At 46.2% G+C, this 12,093-nt stretch overlaps 2 protein-coding genes and 1 long non-coding RNA gene across 14 annotated transcripts in view; 2 read left to right on the top strand and 1 right to left on the bottom strand.

The window, feature by feature from the left end:
• CCPG1 (cell cycle progression 1) overlaps positions 1-1,286 on the top strand; it is a 98,569-nt gene extending 97,283 nt beyond the window's left edge. For all 7 annotated transcript variants that reach the window (XM_075897285.1, XM_075897283.1, XM_075897281.1 and 4 more), the window contains one exon: positions 1,040-1,286. In XM_075897285.1, the coding sequence (XP_075753400.1) occupies positions 1,040-1,134 (95 nt within the window). In that variant the 3' untranslated portion in view covers positions 1,135-1,286. The remainder of the gene's footprint in view (positions 1-1,039) is intronic.
• Positions 1,287-3,975: 2,689 nt separating this feature from the next.
• The window catches only part of RAB27A (RAB27A, member RAS oncogene family), a 91,309-nt gene continuing 83,191 nt past the window's right edge, over positions 3,976-12,093 (top strand). Inside the window, exons 1-2 of one of the 5 annotated variants that reach the window (XM_006112764.4) lie at positions 3,976-4,208; positions 4,791-5,022. The gene's annotated coding sequence lies outside the window, so the exon portion shown is untranslated. The remainder of the gene's footprint in view (positions 4,209-4,790; positions 5,023-12,093) is intronic. The other 4 variants (XM_006112762.4, XM_006112765.4, XM_025178258.2 and 1 more) reach the window with 4 other exon arrangements.
• Positions 5,512-12,093, bottom strand: part of LOC112543662 (uncharacterized) — a 34,856-nt gene continuing 28,274 nt past the window's right edge. For both annotated transcript variants that reach the window (XR_012895784.1, XR_003086875.2), the window contains 3 exons: positions 9,771-9,862; positions 6,040-6,220; positions 5,512-5,643 (listed from right to left, as the gene is read on the bottom strand). This is a non-coding gene — a long non-coding RNA (uncharacterized LOC112543662). The remainder of the gene's footprint in view (positions 5,644-6,039; positions 6,221-9,770; positions 9,863-12,093) is intronic.

Genomic DNA, 12,093 nt, shown 5'->3' with positions numbered 1-12,093 from the left:
AGACGGGGGCGGATGTCCCCGAAGTTTTTCCTGTCGCTTCCTACCTTCGGGCCCCTGCCTGGCGATCTGGGGCCTAGGGGTGTCTGTTCGCTGTTCGCTATGCCTTGCCCTCCCCGCCCCCATGAGCGCTGCGGGGTGGCGGGACTGGGAAGCTGCTGGGCTCAGACCTGGGGGCGGGGCGCACCCAAGTTCTCCCTTGTTCCCGTTCCCGAAGCTTCTCCTGGCGGGAAGCTCCTCGTTCTGCGCGCGGCCTCCCTCCGGCAGCTGGGCGTTCTCGGTGACCGCGGAGTTCCGGAGCACGGCTCTCTGCTGCCTGCCCTGCCTGGGTAGCGGCCCGCAGCTTAAACCCGCCGCGGGGCTACTAACGGCTTTCAAGTAGCACGTGGGAGGCACTATCGGGGCTCAGAGCAGCGGCGCTGCTTTACAGAATGGACAGCCCCAGTATCGCTGCTGAAAAGCTTCACGGGGTAGCTAACTTAGTCTGTACAGGATAAACTTACAAAACTACAAATAGACTTTACAGACTAACAAAACCTGTAGATGGTATTATGAGCTTTCGTGGGCACAGGCCACTTCTTCAGATGACTGGAGTTTTGAGGTTAGGCTGTCCAGACTCAAAATAAATAGGGGAGAAGGGAGAGAGGGGAAGGAAAAAATGGAAGGGGGCAGGAAACAAAAAGCAGAGGGTATGTAAATATCAAAGGGAAAAGCTTCCAGGCAAATGTGCTCTACAGGGTCATATTGGAACTAGTTCTCATAAAACTTTGCATCTTGTACTGGAGAGAAAGGAAAAAGACCTCCAAAATCCTGAACCTTGTTTTATACAGTACAGAGTATGTACTCCACTTCTTCCATGTAACCAAACCAATGCAAAGCATTTTGTTTACAAGATAACTGGACTTCTATCTTGCCATCAGTAACTGAGCATCAACTGTTAATCATGGTTACTGGGCTGTGATAGCTACTTGCCCATACTAAATTCTTTTTGCACTATAACAAATATTAGTAACATTTTACATTTACTTTCATTTATATACAGATCTGAAGATTTTGTTTGGCTACTCAGATGTCTTTAGAATTTCTTTGAAGACAAGTTTGTCAAGTTACAGCTTTAGCTGTCAACATGTATGGTAAAACGCCTTATATCTTTCTGGGGGCTCTTCTTGGAGTTGCCGGAGGAGTCTACATCTATAAACCAATATTTGAACAATATAACAGAAACCAGAATAAATTAAAAGACAACCCACAAGCACCAGAACTAGGAGAGAAGAAAGAATTGCAGGAATTACGTGGAGCTTCTCGGTAATACTGGCTTGGACACTACTTCCATTCTGAGATAAAATTATAGCATTCTATTCCAAATGGAATTGGTTTGTTTCGGTGAAGAATAAATACTATGCTTTTTAATTAATGTAAACAAGCAGTGTTTTTTAAAGTGGCTAATTGTACACACATTCACCTAACTGCATTTGATTCCACTGACACTTTTTTTCCTCTTAAAATGATAGGTTTCTAGTTGTATGCATATTCAGAATTAGGTTTGTCACTCTGACCTTAGCCCCAACCCATAGGGATTAAAGAGCATACCTGTAGCATGAGATCTGAGAATGGATTGTGTGATCTAAAAGTGAATAAACTCCATACTGTTAAACAAGATGAGTGCCTTGTAGGGAGAGATGCTGTCTAACTGTGCAAGTAGAAGGCTGAAAGGGTCAGTGATTGTTAAGTTCTATTGTCAAATCTAACCTTAACTTTCAATGTATTTTTGGGATGAGGGGTGCAAGTATCTTCTCTGTATCTCAGTTTCATTGTTACTAAAGTGGGGATGATGCCTACCTAACTTCTCACAGGGAATGGTGAAGATTAGATAGTAAATGTTAAGTGATTTGGTTGTAGTTAGTGTGCTTAGTCTGGCCCTTGCCTTCAATACAAGATTGGTCCCTACCATCTATTTCTTAATGTCTTGTCCACTTTTGATTCTAAATGTTCTATTTGATGGGGATCTTAGAGTCAATGTTGCAGTCCAATAGGTCACTCTTTGGAAACTACTTAAGCACAAAATTTAAGAGATGTGGTGTTAGCCTTAGTTAGGTGGAGTGTGTTACAGGTGAACGAGCCAGAAATGGAACTGAGATTGAATCACTTAGTTTAGTAGGCCATGCCATAGCAACTTTCCAAATCAATTTTGTTTCAATGTATGCATGCTTTCATATATATGAGTGAAAAAGCAGCAGCATATCATGCTTTCAAGTTGGAAGAGTGAGAGGGGGCACAACAGGACTGGGGATAAAGCAAGTTTGCTGGCTGCTGCTGGGAGTGGTGCAGGGCCAGGGCAGGGGTGAGCCTGTGTTAGCCCCACTGTGCCATTACCCAGGAGCCACCTGAGGTAAGCAGTGCCCAGCTGGAGTCCACATCCTGAACCCCTACCCAAGTCATGAATCCCCTCTTGCCCTAGCCCTGAGCCCCTTGCATCCAAACACCCTACCAGAGCCTGCACCTAGAACTCCCTCTGGCACCCCAACTGCCTGCCCCAAGCTCAGCTCAGAGCCCCTTTCACACTCCAAATCCCTTAATCCAAGACCAGAGCCTGCACCCCAATCCACTGCCCTGCCTGATGAAAGTGAGTGTTGGGAGGGAGGAGGATGGAGTGAGCAGGGGCTGGGCCTCAGAGAGAAGTGGGAGAAGGAGCACAAAGGAAAGGGGGGCAAGGATATTTGGGTTTGAGGTAGATCTTAGATTGCACTTAAATTCAAAAAGTGTTCTTGTGTGTAAAAAGGTTGGAAGCCACTGGTGTAGCGAGAAGGGGGGGGAGGGAGGGGTGTTTTAAAAAAGGAAAACAGCCACCAGGGGGTAGCAAAAATTCAGAATGCTGGCAGTTATCACTTCTTGCCCATAATTCATTTGGTATTTGCCCCTGGCAACCCACTTTCTCTTTGTAATGAGCATTCTACCTCACACTCAAGTAAGTTGCTTTCAAAAAGAGCTAAACAGGTAGGTAGAAAAGAGAAATTGTGGGGGAGGAGTTCAACTTGATGCAGGGATGCTACAACAATTTTTATAATGGGTGGAGGTGTGGAAAGTTGTGAGCAAACAGAACCCCCTGCACATAATGGAATCTGCTTGGAGGCAGGAACAGTGGCAGCACTTATGATGTCTTTCCTATAAATGTGCTTTGGGGAAGGAGCTGTAGCCATCTTAGCTGAGAGGTAGGGCAAGCCCTGCCGCTTCGCACCCGCTGCCCCTAGTGCAGTGTTTCCCAAATGGTGTTCTGTGGAACCTCAGGGTTCCGTGACATGAAAATAAGGATTCCATAAGAAAATTTTATGATTAAAATAATATTTAAGCATTTATGAATTTTATTGAAAACAATTTTCATTTGTTTGCCCCGATAAGTGTCCCTGTGTAATGCCAGCTTAACCAGAGATTGGGGACGATAATGTCACTACTCAGTGCTGCACGTGTAGCCAGTCAGTGGTGCAATCACCTGCTATATACCACCATAAATCCCAGTATTCACTCTCAGGGAGCGTGGATCATGTGGGTAACTGAGTACAAAAATACTAGCACCGCATCTGACAAAGTGGAAGCTTCAGCTTTCAAACCAGTTGCTTGTATGGGAGTGCAGGCAGTGCGAGCGTGAATACTTTACTTCAGTATAGTGCTTGATTTCTTGTTTTTAAAAATTTAACCATGACCAATATAAATTGAGTATGATAGATTAGTCTACATGTCGTAAGATTGTTTAGCATTTGTTTATTATCCTTACTTCTTTGTGATCTACTTTTTCAGCTCCATATATGACTGTTATTAGGGGTTCTGCAAAAAAATTTCAAGTTTAAAAGGCCAAATAAAATAGATAATCGCTGCCCTAGTGTAACCAGCCCCGACGCTGAGCCCTTACTGTGCAGGGGCCGCTTAGGCTGGCGCTCTCCTCCGCCCCCTCACCCTTCCAGGGCCTGGCTGCGCCTCTGAGGAGCTTGCCTCAGCGCTCACCGGCCACGCGTGACTAGCGCTCCCCCCTCCCCCGCCAGGGATGCCCGGGGCGGCCCGGCAGCGAAGGGAGGGGCAGTGACCGCCCCTCGCTCGGGCTTACGGGAAGTGATGTCGCCTTGACGGAAAACATACGCTGGCTGTCCAAAAAAGTGCAGGGGCCAGAGGGACTCGGTGCTGGCGAGAGCCTGCTGTGGAGAGCGGGGAGCGGCCGCCAGGTAGGGGGGCTCCGAGCCCGCAGTTCTCACCGCACCTCAGAGCGAGCGCGCGGTCCCGGGCTGTGCGGGGCCAGGCTTGAGGAGCGCCCTGTGGGGCGCAAGGGGCACCGGACGGGGCAGCAGCATCCCGGAGGGGGCCGGGTCGGAGCCTAGGAGGGAAGGCTGGAGCTGGGGCAGCGGGGAGCGGGCTGGCGGGCTCAGCTTTGCCCAGCCTCTTCTTTCCCGTGAGCCCCAGAAGCGCTGCCGGGCCCCGGAGCCCCCCCGACTGGCGGGGGCAGAGGGGCGAAGGGTGGCGCTGCGGCTCGGCGGGAGATAAGCTGCTCCCTGTGGTGTCGGGAAGGGGCCCCTGCGCAGGTGTGAGGGGACCGAATGGTTCATTTTGGTATAAGTCTCTACGGGTCCTCCGGGGCCAGGATCTCAAGTTCCAACCCCCCCTCCGGGAAAGGGTTTGACACTGGAGGATAAACCCTGCCTGCCTCCAAGCCCCCCCGGAGCCTGTCTCGCCCGCTGTGCTGTGCCCCTGGAGCCGTCTCCCTGCGAAGGGCTGGCTGAGACTTGACTGAGCTTTTTCTCTCCCGTGAGTGCTGGAAGACTTTCCTGTGCGTTTTTCACCGAGCCGGTTCAAATCTCCCTCTGACGAGAGATTGGCAGCTCGCACGAAGCAGCGTGGGGAGAGAACTTTTTCCAGCGGGAGGATAGAGCGGTGCACTAAAGCCAAGCCCAGGGCAGACTCTCCAGACGGCGCCGGGGCGCTGGGAAGAAGTGCGTTTGTTCTTGTTTGCTGTCACGCCGCGGCTGGACCGGGGTTCTCCAGGTGGGAAAACAAGGGACCGATGTTACCTCTTCAGTTTGTGTAACCTGCTAATCTGGAGTTCAGCTAGAGCAGTGGTGGAGAACCTTTTTGGGGTCACACACAACAATCCGGGCCGCACAAAGTGAGAAGCCCTGCCCCAGTGCCTTAAATAAACATGTATAAGTGTGTTCAGGATCAGGGCCTAGTTCATATGCCTGGAGGGAATAGCTTTAAGCCCTGATCTTGCAATAATTTATGCATTTGCTTAACTTTATTGTGGCAAATATTCCAGCTTGCAGGATCAAGGCCTTAGCACACAGCCACTAAAGAAACCACCTCACTTTCCAGCACTGATGGCTAAAACTTAATGGGATTATTTAATTTAAAAAAATACTTTTGAGGTGGATCAGTGATCGATGAGGGGGAAATATAAATGTATTTCAACAAGTTATATGCATACTATTAATAAAAACAACTGAAATCTCACCATTATCTAATGATAGCCCCGCCATCACTTCCATCCATGAGGTCCCAGAAGGCAGCTTTATAAGAGTAAACTAGTTCAAATGATTCGGTAATCTTGATCACACTGACTTGCAACACAACTCCTCGCTCTGAACCAAGACTTTGATCATGATAGTACTAAGGAATAGCAAAAGAACAAATAAGCAAGATAACTTTGCTTTTGCCTATCTGTTTCAAACTTTCATAACAGATAGTGGTATTCTTGACTCCATTTTAATGTAAATTCTAAAGGGCATGTCTTTTCTGTGTGAAATTTCCTACTTTAATTTCAGTCTCTGTTTTGAGCTACATTATCATATCTAAATTTGAAGATTTTGATTGCATGAATGATCAGATGCATACTCCTAACTACAGATCCTAGATAGGAGCAAAAGGCATGCCAGATAATATTGGAAAGATAATTTTCTGTAGAATTGCAGTATGATGTCAGGATTGTTTGTGACCTATTACAAATGCTTCAATGTATGAGTAAAGTCAATTAGCAGAACCTATTAATTTCTAAAATATGCATACCTTAAGTATCTTGTGTCTTGGAGATGTATTGTCAATTGTGTTGTAGCTCCTCTTCCCTGCATTTTCAAAACTCTTTTTCCTTATTTTTTATTATTTCTATTAATTTTGTGCACAGGATCCCTAGTCATGTGCCAGAATCCCATTGGGCTAGGTGCTTGACAGGACTTCTGTCACTGTTTTCCTGGATGGCACAAAAGAGCACAATCTGTAATTCAAATACTGAAAAACATCTATAGTGGTGAAATTCATGATACTGAAAGATTACCGTAGAAGTATAATAAAAATAAATAACATTATTTTAATATACTATGGTGTCTAGCCATTGATTCAAATTTGTTAAAGATCTAATTTCAGAGTCTGTGAAATAGTTCTTCATTGGTGGTACAGGCAGTCCCCGAGTTACGTGGATCCGACTTATGTCGGATCCGCAGATACGAACGGGGATTTTCTCACCCGGAGGACTGGAGCGGAGGGACGCCTGGTGCCGCCGCCCGCCTCCTCCGGGGCGAGAAAAGCTGCTCCCCGTCTCCCTGGTCTGCTGCAGGAGCCAGCAGACCAGGGAGACGCTGAGCAAAGCCGCGGAGGACCCGGCCGGACCCGGCGCTTCCAGCTGATCTGGAAGCGCCGCGGGTCTGGCCCGGGTCCTCCGCCGCTTTGCTCTGCGTCTCTCTGGTCTGCTGGGGGGGACGCAGCTAGTGCCCCCCTCAGCAGACCAGGGAGATGTGGAGCAAAGCCCGGGGCCTGTGGTAGAGCAGGTGGGGCGCTGCCGGTTGGTCCCACAGCACCGCTCCTTGGCGCTACTGGACCAACCTGGCAGCACCCCAGCTACTCTGCCCCAGGAGTCCTGATTCAGCCGCTGCTGATCAGTTTCAGCAGTGGCTGAATCAGGACGCCTGGGGCAGAGCAGCTGGGGTGCTGCTGGGTTGGTCCAGTAGCGCCGAGGAGCGGCCGCGCTACTGGACCAACCCAGCAGCACCCGAGCTGCTCTGCCCCAGGCGTCCCCAAGTTAGCCGCTGCTGAAACTGACCAGCAGCTGACTACAGGAAGCCCGAGGCAGAGTTGCTCTGCTCCGGGCTTCCTGGAATCAGCTGCTGATCAGTTTCAGCAGCAGCTGACTTGGGGACGCCTCGGGTTCTTAAGTTGAATCTGTATGTAAGTCAGAACTGGTGTCCAGATTCAGCGGCTGAATCTGGATGCCAGTTCCGACTTACATACAGATTCAACTTAAGAACAAACCTACAGTCCCTATCTTGTACGTAACCCGGGGACTGCCTGTATATAACTTAGAACTTGTCTATTAATCATTTTAAAATGACATAACATATTAACAGACTAGAAATTTAAAGCCTCTAGTCTAATGAGCCTTTTGTTTTAATTATTTTCTACTGTTTTAAAAAGCTTTTTCTTCATCATATGAGGCAGAAACATATGAGTTTATTAGTTTATTTTTCTTCCAAAAACAAGAATGTTGAGCTAAAAGGATTTTTAATTGGATTTTGGTATACAGAGACACGTTTTTGTAGCGATCAGTGACTTTTCTGTAGGTGTTGTTTTTGGAGAATTGTGTCTGGCACCCTGGCTGTTAATTAAACTGGCATTCCATCACACATCTCCATACTCACATAGAAAAGGAGTTAATAAGAACAAAATACCTTTTGCAAGGTCTAGAAAATGAGCGTTTTATTTAGGAGCAGTTGTAATGGGCATTGGAGATGGCATAACAAATTAGTTACTGTTGCTTATGTCCTCTATTATTTTTAAGTGTTCACTGGGCTAGTGAGTAGGTGCACCTAAAAAAACTATATAAAATTGTTAGGCCTTTGATTTAAAAAAATTCAAGAGAAATTCTTAAGTAAATGTTCTGCTTCACACTAAATTTTCCACCTTTTTGTTCAGCTTGTTGCATGAACAGGCCCTGATTATGCAGAGCTAAAAGCTTCTGCTTAACTCATTTAGCTCAGTGGAGCTAGTTATATTCTTTAAACTAAACAAATAATAACATAAACAATAAATCTTTGCAGGATTGGGATTATGTTGGTTCCAGAGTATGTTTCTCCTCTTTGTCTTGAAGAGACAAAGAGGGGAAACATACACCTAATCATGATGGAAATGAAAAATTGTGTTCACACAACTGACTTAAACCCGGCGAAAACTGGTTCAAGCAAACAACACGTTTTAAACATGGGGGGGCAGATTGAGAATGTACTGATGTTCATTCAGTAGTGAAAGTGAAATTAATTTCTTCCTGATATGGGGGGCCAGGTGACTTCTTCACAAGACCCTACATAGTTCTGTCTAACCTGGGTCCGCATGCTCTTTCCTTCCCCTCCCCATCCTTTGGTGTCTGGGTGGAGAGGGGGCTGGGAGCAGTGCAACAGTGTTCTTCTCCTTTCTCCGCTGGCCCTTACAGACGGCGAAGGAGCAGAACTCCCAGTCCTGCTCACTACGCTTCCACAGAGTTATGTCTTTTCCGGCTCCATACAGCAGCAGCCTGGCCAGAGGACAGTCTAGGGTTCTGCTTCTTTCCCCAATGGGAGGGGAAGCAGCATGCAGGTAAAGGAACAGAATTTTGGCAGCTCCTCCAGCTGTCATACTACTCCCACGTCCCCTCCACCCCCACAGATACTACTTCAATTTTGTTATCTAGAATTCTTTTAAAACCAAGGTAGTTCGTTGGGTATCCAAATTATGAATAATGCACATAATATGTAACAGTATTTCTCAAGCTAAGCAGACCTCTGGGGGCCACAAGGGTACCTCTGGGGGGCTGCCAGCCCCACTGATCAACTTCTTTCCCTGCTTTCTTGCAGCTCCTCTGCCTCCCTCCCTATGCCTCCTGCCAGGGGTGGATATAGGGCAGGGTGAGCGGGGCAGCCACGCTGGGCCCTGCGCATGCGCCGTGACAAAGGGGGCCCCCGCGAAATAGTTCTTCCCTGGGCCCGGCAAAATGGTCATCTGCCCCTGCCTCCTGCATACAAGAGAACTGTTCTGCGGTGTGCAGGAAGCTCTGAGAAGGAGGGGGAAGATCATGGTTGGGGCATGCTTGGGGGAGGAGGCAGGAAAAGGAGAGGCTATGTAGGAAGAACTGGGGTTAGGGTGAAGCCTTTAGGGAAGAGGTGGAATGGAGGCAGTCTTGTGGCTGAACGGGAGGGGGATTTGGGTTTTCATGAAAATTTTTAAATCAAAATGCAGGTCCTCAGGGTGCTAAAGTTTGAGAATTGCTTTTGGTAAAAGAAAAATGTGTGAAGTACACAGTATACGTGTGACTTTCTCACCAATAATTGAGCCAGTAGGTTGGTGGATGGGTGTTTTATGTTTGTTTGTTTGTTTGCTTGCTTTTTTTGCATATGTTAAAATAGTTAATGTTTTGCGGGCCAGCTGTTTGCAAAATGTTCTTTTTAAATTCAGCAAACTTAATTTTGGAAAATTCAAGGAACAAATATGTTAAAAATGCCAAAATACTACATTAGTGAATTGCTTAACAATGGCTTCTAGCTTTTCACCCACACCAGCCTTTCCTTGACTTGGGAAAAATGAGTGAGGAGGCAAGATGGAGGCCAATGAGTAGCATCCTAGGTTGGTGGAAGAAGAGGGGACTAATGGGTAGCATTGAAGATTGTGGTTCTGCAGATCTGTGCTTATGTTTACACGTGTGTGAGTAGTCCCTGTAAAATGAATTGGAGCTTTAATAGGAATATTCAGGACAACATTGCAGAAGGCAGGCAGCTAACCTAGTCATTCAAAAGATGAAGCCAGGTAGTTCCTTATCAAAACTGATATGAATCTTAAAGGTGATGATTCAGTCTGGGAATTTTCTTACATTCTGTGAAATAGATCAACTATCAGTAATTATGAACTACTAGAAGACTTATCTGGCATTGCCTGTGTTTCACCAGCGGCAGGTGACGGGGTACACAGGACACCTGCTGGTTGCTCTCTGGGGCAGAAAGGGCAAACTGCTGGCGAGTGGCTGTTTACTAGGGCTGGGGCTCTTGCTATCCCCCCATGGTTACTTGTGAGTATAACAGTCCCTGATATCATTTCCCTTCCCTTCCATTTGATGTGAAACAAGAGTATTTCATGCATATCCCATTGTTCTGGCACAACCAAACCCTGAGCTTGCTTTAAGTTATGATAAGAAGAAGCTGCATACAAAATTTGGTGGTCCTAGCTTTTATCATTTAGGAGGCGTTCTTGAACAAATGGACTCACAGAAGGATGGAGAGGGACACAGACAGATGCACAAACTCTCTAAAATGTATAGTAGATGAGAATGAACAGCTTATGTCTATAAATAAATTCTGCAATTGTTTCATCACAGCCCCAGAAGTCTGTGAACACCTAGATGGCTTTTCTAATTCTGTTAGAAAAATACTGAAATTGTTATAAAAATGTAATTGTTAATGCAGCATGCTAGGCTGCCTTAGTCATTGCTTGACAAAATCTCACCCACTATGCTTATCTTGAATTGTCATAAATAAGAGCTGCTAAGGAGAGTCTGACTTTCCTGGAGAGTGAGGAAAGGATTAAGCAACTGGAGATGCACCTGAGGAAGGGGACTTCGGGCAGTCAGCCAATAAAAATGCAGTTAGGAATTTCAAACCAAGAGAGGGGGAATTTTCTTTCCCTCTTCTTTGTTTGAGATCAGAGCAGTTTCTTTCAGGTAACAAGGGAGTCAGGCTCTCCTAGGAATGGGTTCCCATGTCTACCAGGAATGGAAATGTGTAAGTAGGGAAAAGTTTAGATAGTTCGTCAGGTTTTACTGTTTTCCTTGTTTGCGGGTTTGGAAAACATTTCTGAGCCGGTTAATTGTTTTTTTTTTTTGTAACTAAGGATTACAGCCCAGGGATTTTTTACCTGAGTCTGTCACTTCATGGCTATTTAACACCTAGTCATTTACTATGCTTGCAGCAGTTGTTTTGTTTTAATAATAAATGTGTTTTCCTTTTTTGTTTTGATTAATTGGTATTGGTTGATTGATGTGTCCTTAGTTTACATGCCTAGATACCTGGGAAGAGTCTATTGTTCTCAGCAGATTCCCTCTGTTTGTTTTCCCAATTCCAAGCAAAATGGAGGTTGGAGCAGGGAGGAGAGCTTTGCCTTTGGAAGGGGATTCCCAAGTGATCTCTTTCCTGGAAAAGGGTTTATTTTATATTTTCTTTTATTCATTTGGGTGGTGGCAGCAAGAGATCAGTCTTTGTCTTTTTTTTTTATCTCAGTCTCTGGGAGTCAGAGACATGTTTTACAGAGTTTATTCTACTCGCTGGTTCCCCATCTCTGCACTCAGTGTGTCAGGTTGGGGAATTTAGCTGTGACGAGAACATTGGAATTAAATGTCCTTAGGACAAAGAATCTTGGTGTTTGAGGCTGAGCTTTTTTTAGTAGGAGCTCACCTATGTAATTTTTTTAAGCAGATGCCAGCTCCCTTTTAAGTCAGGTCTAAACTACAAAGTTTTGTCAGCATAACTTTTGTGAACAAAATACCTCTTCAGCTAACACAGTTATTTCAGAAAACACCGGGCTATGTCTATACTACAACCTTTTTTTTCGGAAAAAGGTACGCAAAATACGCAGGAGAGGCCCGAGGCTGGCTGCAGCAGCTGGCGCCCCCAGGCAGAACATGTGATCGGTGCCCCTGCCTGCAGGGCTGTCAATGGACTGACGTCATCGGTGGGTGCCCCGAGCGCCCCCATGACATCATCATTGGGCTCTCCAGCTCCATCATTCGGCTGCCCCTGAAAATACACTCCGCAATTTGTGTACCTATTTCCACGGGTTTTTTTTTGGAAGAGGCTTTTCTGAAATTTGGCCCGTCTACACTGGGTCAAAATTCGGGGAAAAAAAACCCTTTCAGAAAATCTCTTCTTCCTTGTGCATCTGCTCTTCTACAAAAAAAGCAGGATGTGGCGGAGTTTTTTGGGATACCTCTGATATCCCGAAAACCCCCTGCAGTCTAGAAGTACCCCTAGATAGGACAGCAGAAAAGGGCTTCTGTCAGCATAGCTACTGTTATTTGGAGAGGTGGTTTTACTAGCTGGCTAAATTTCTCCTGTT

This window comes from Pelodiscus sinensis, chromosome 14, assembly GCF_049634645.1.
Source record: "Pelodiscus sinensis isolate JC-2024 chromosome 14, ASM4963464v1, whole genome shotgun sequence".
NCBI lineage: Eukaryota > Metazoa > Chordata > Testudines > Trionychidae > Pelodiscus > Pelodiscus sinensis.
Note: the sequence above shows the minus strand (reverse complement) of the source record. Positions and strands in the feature narration are given on the sequence as shown.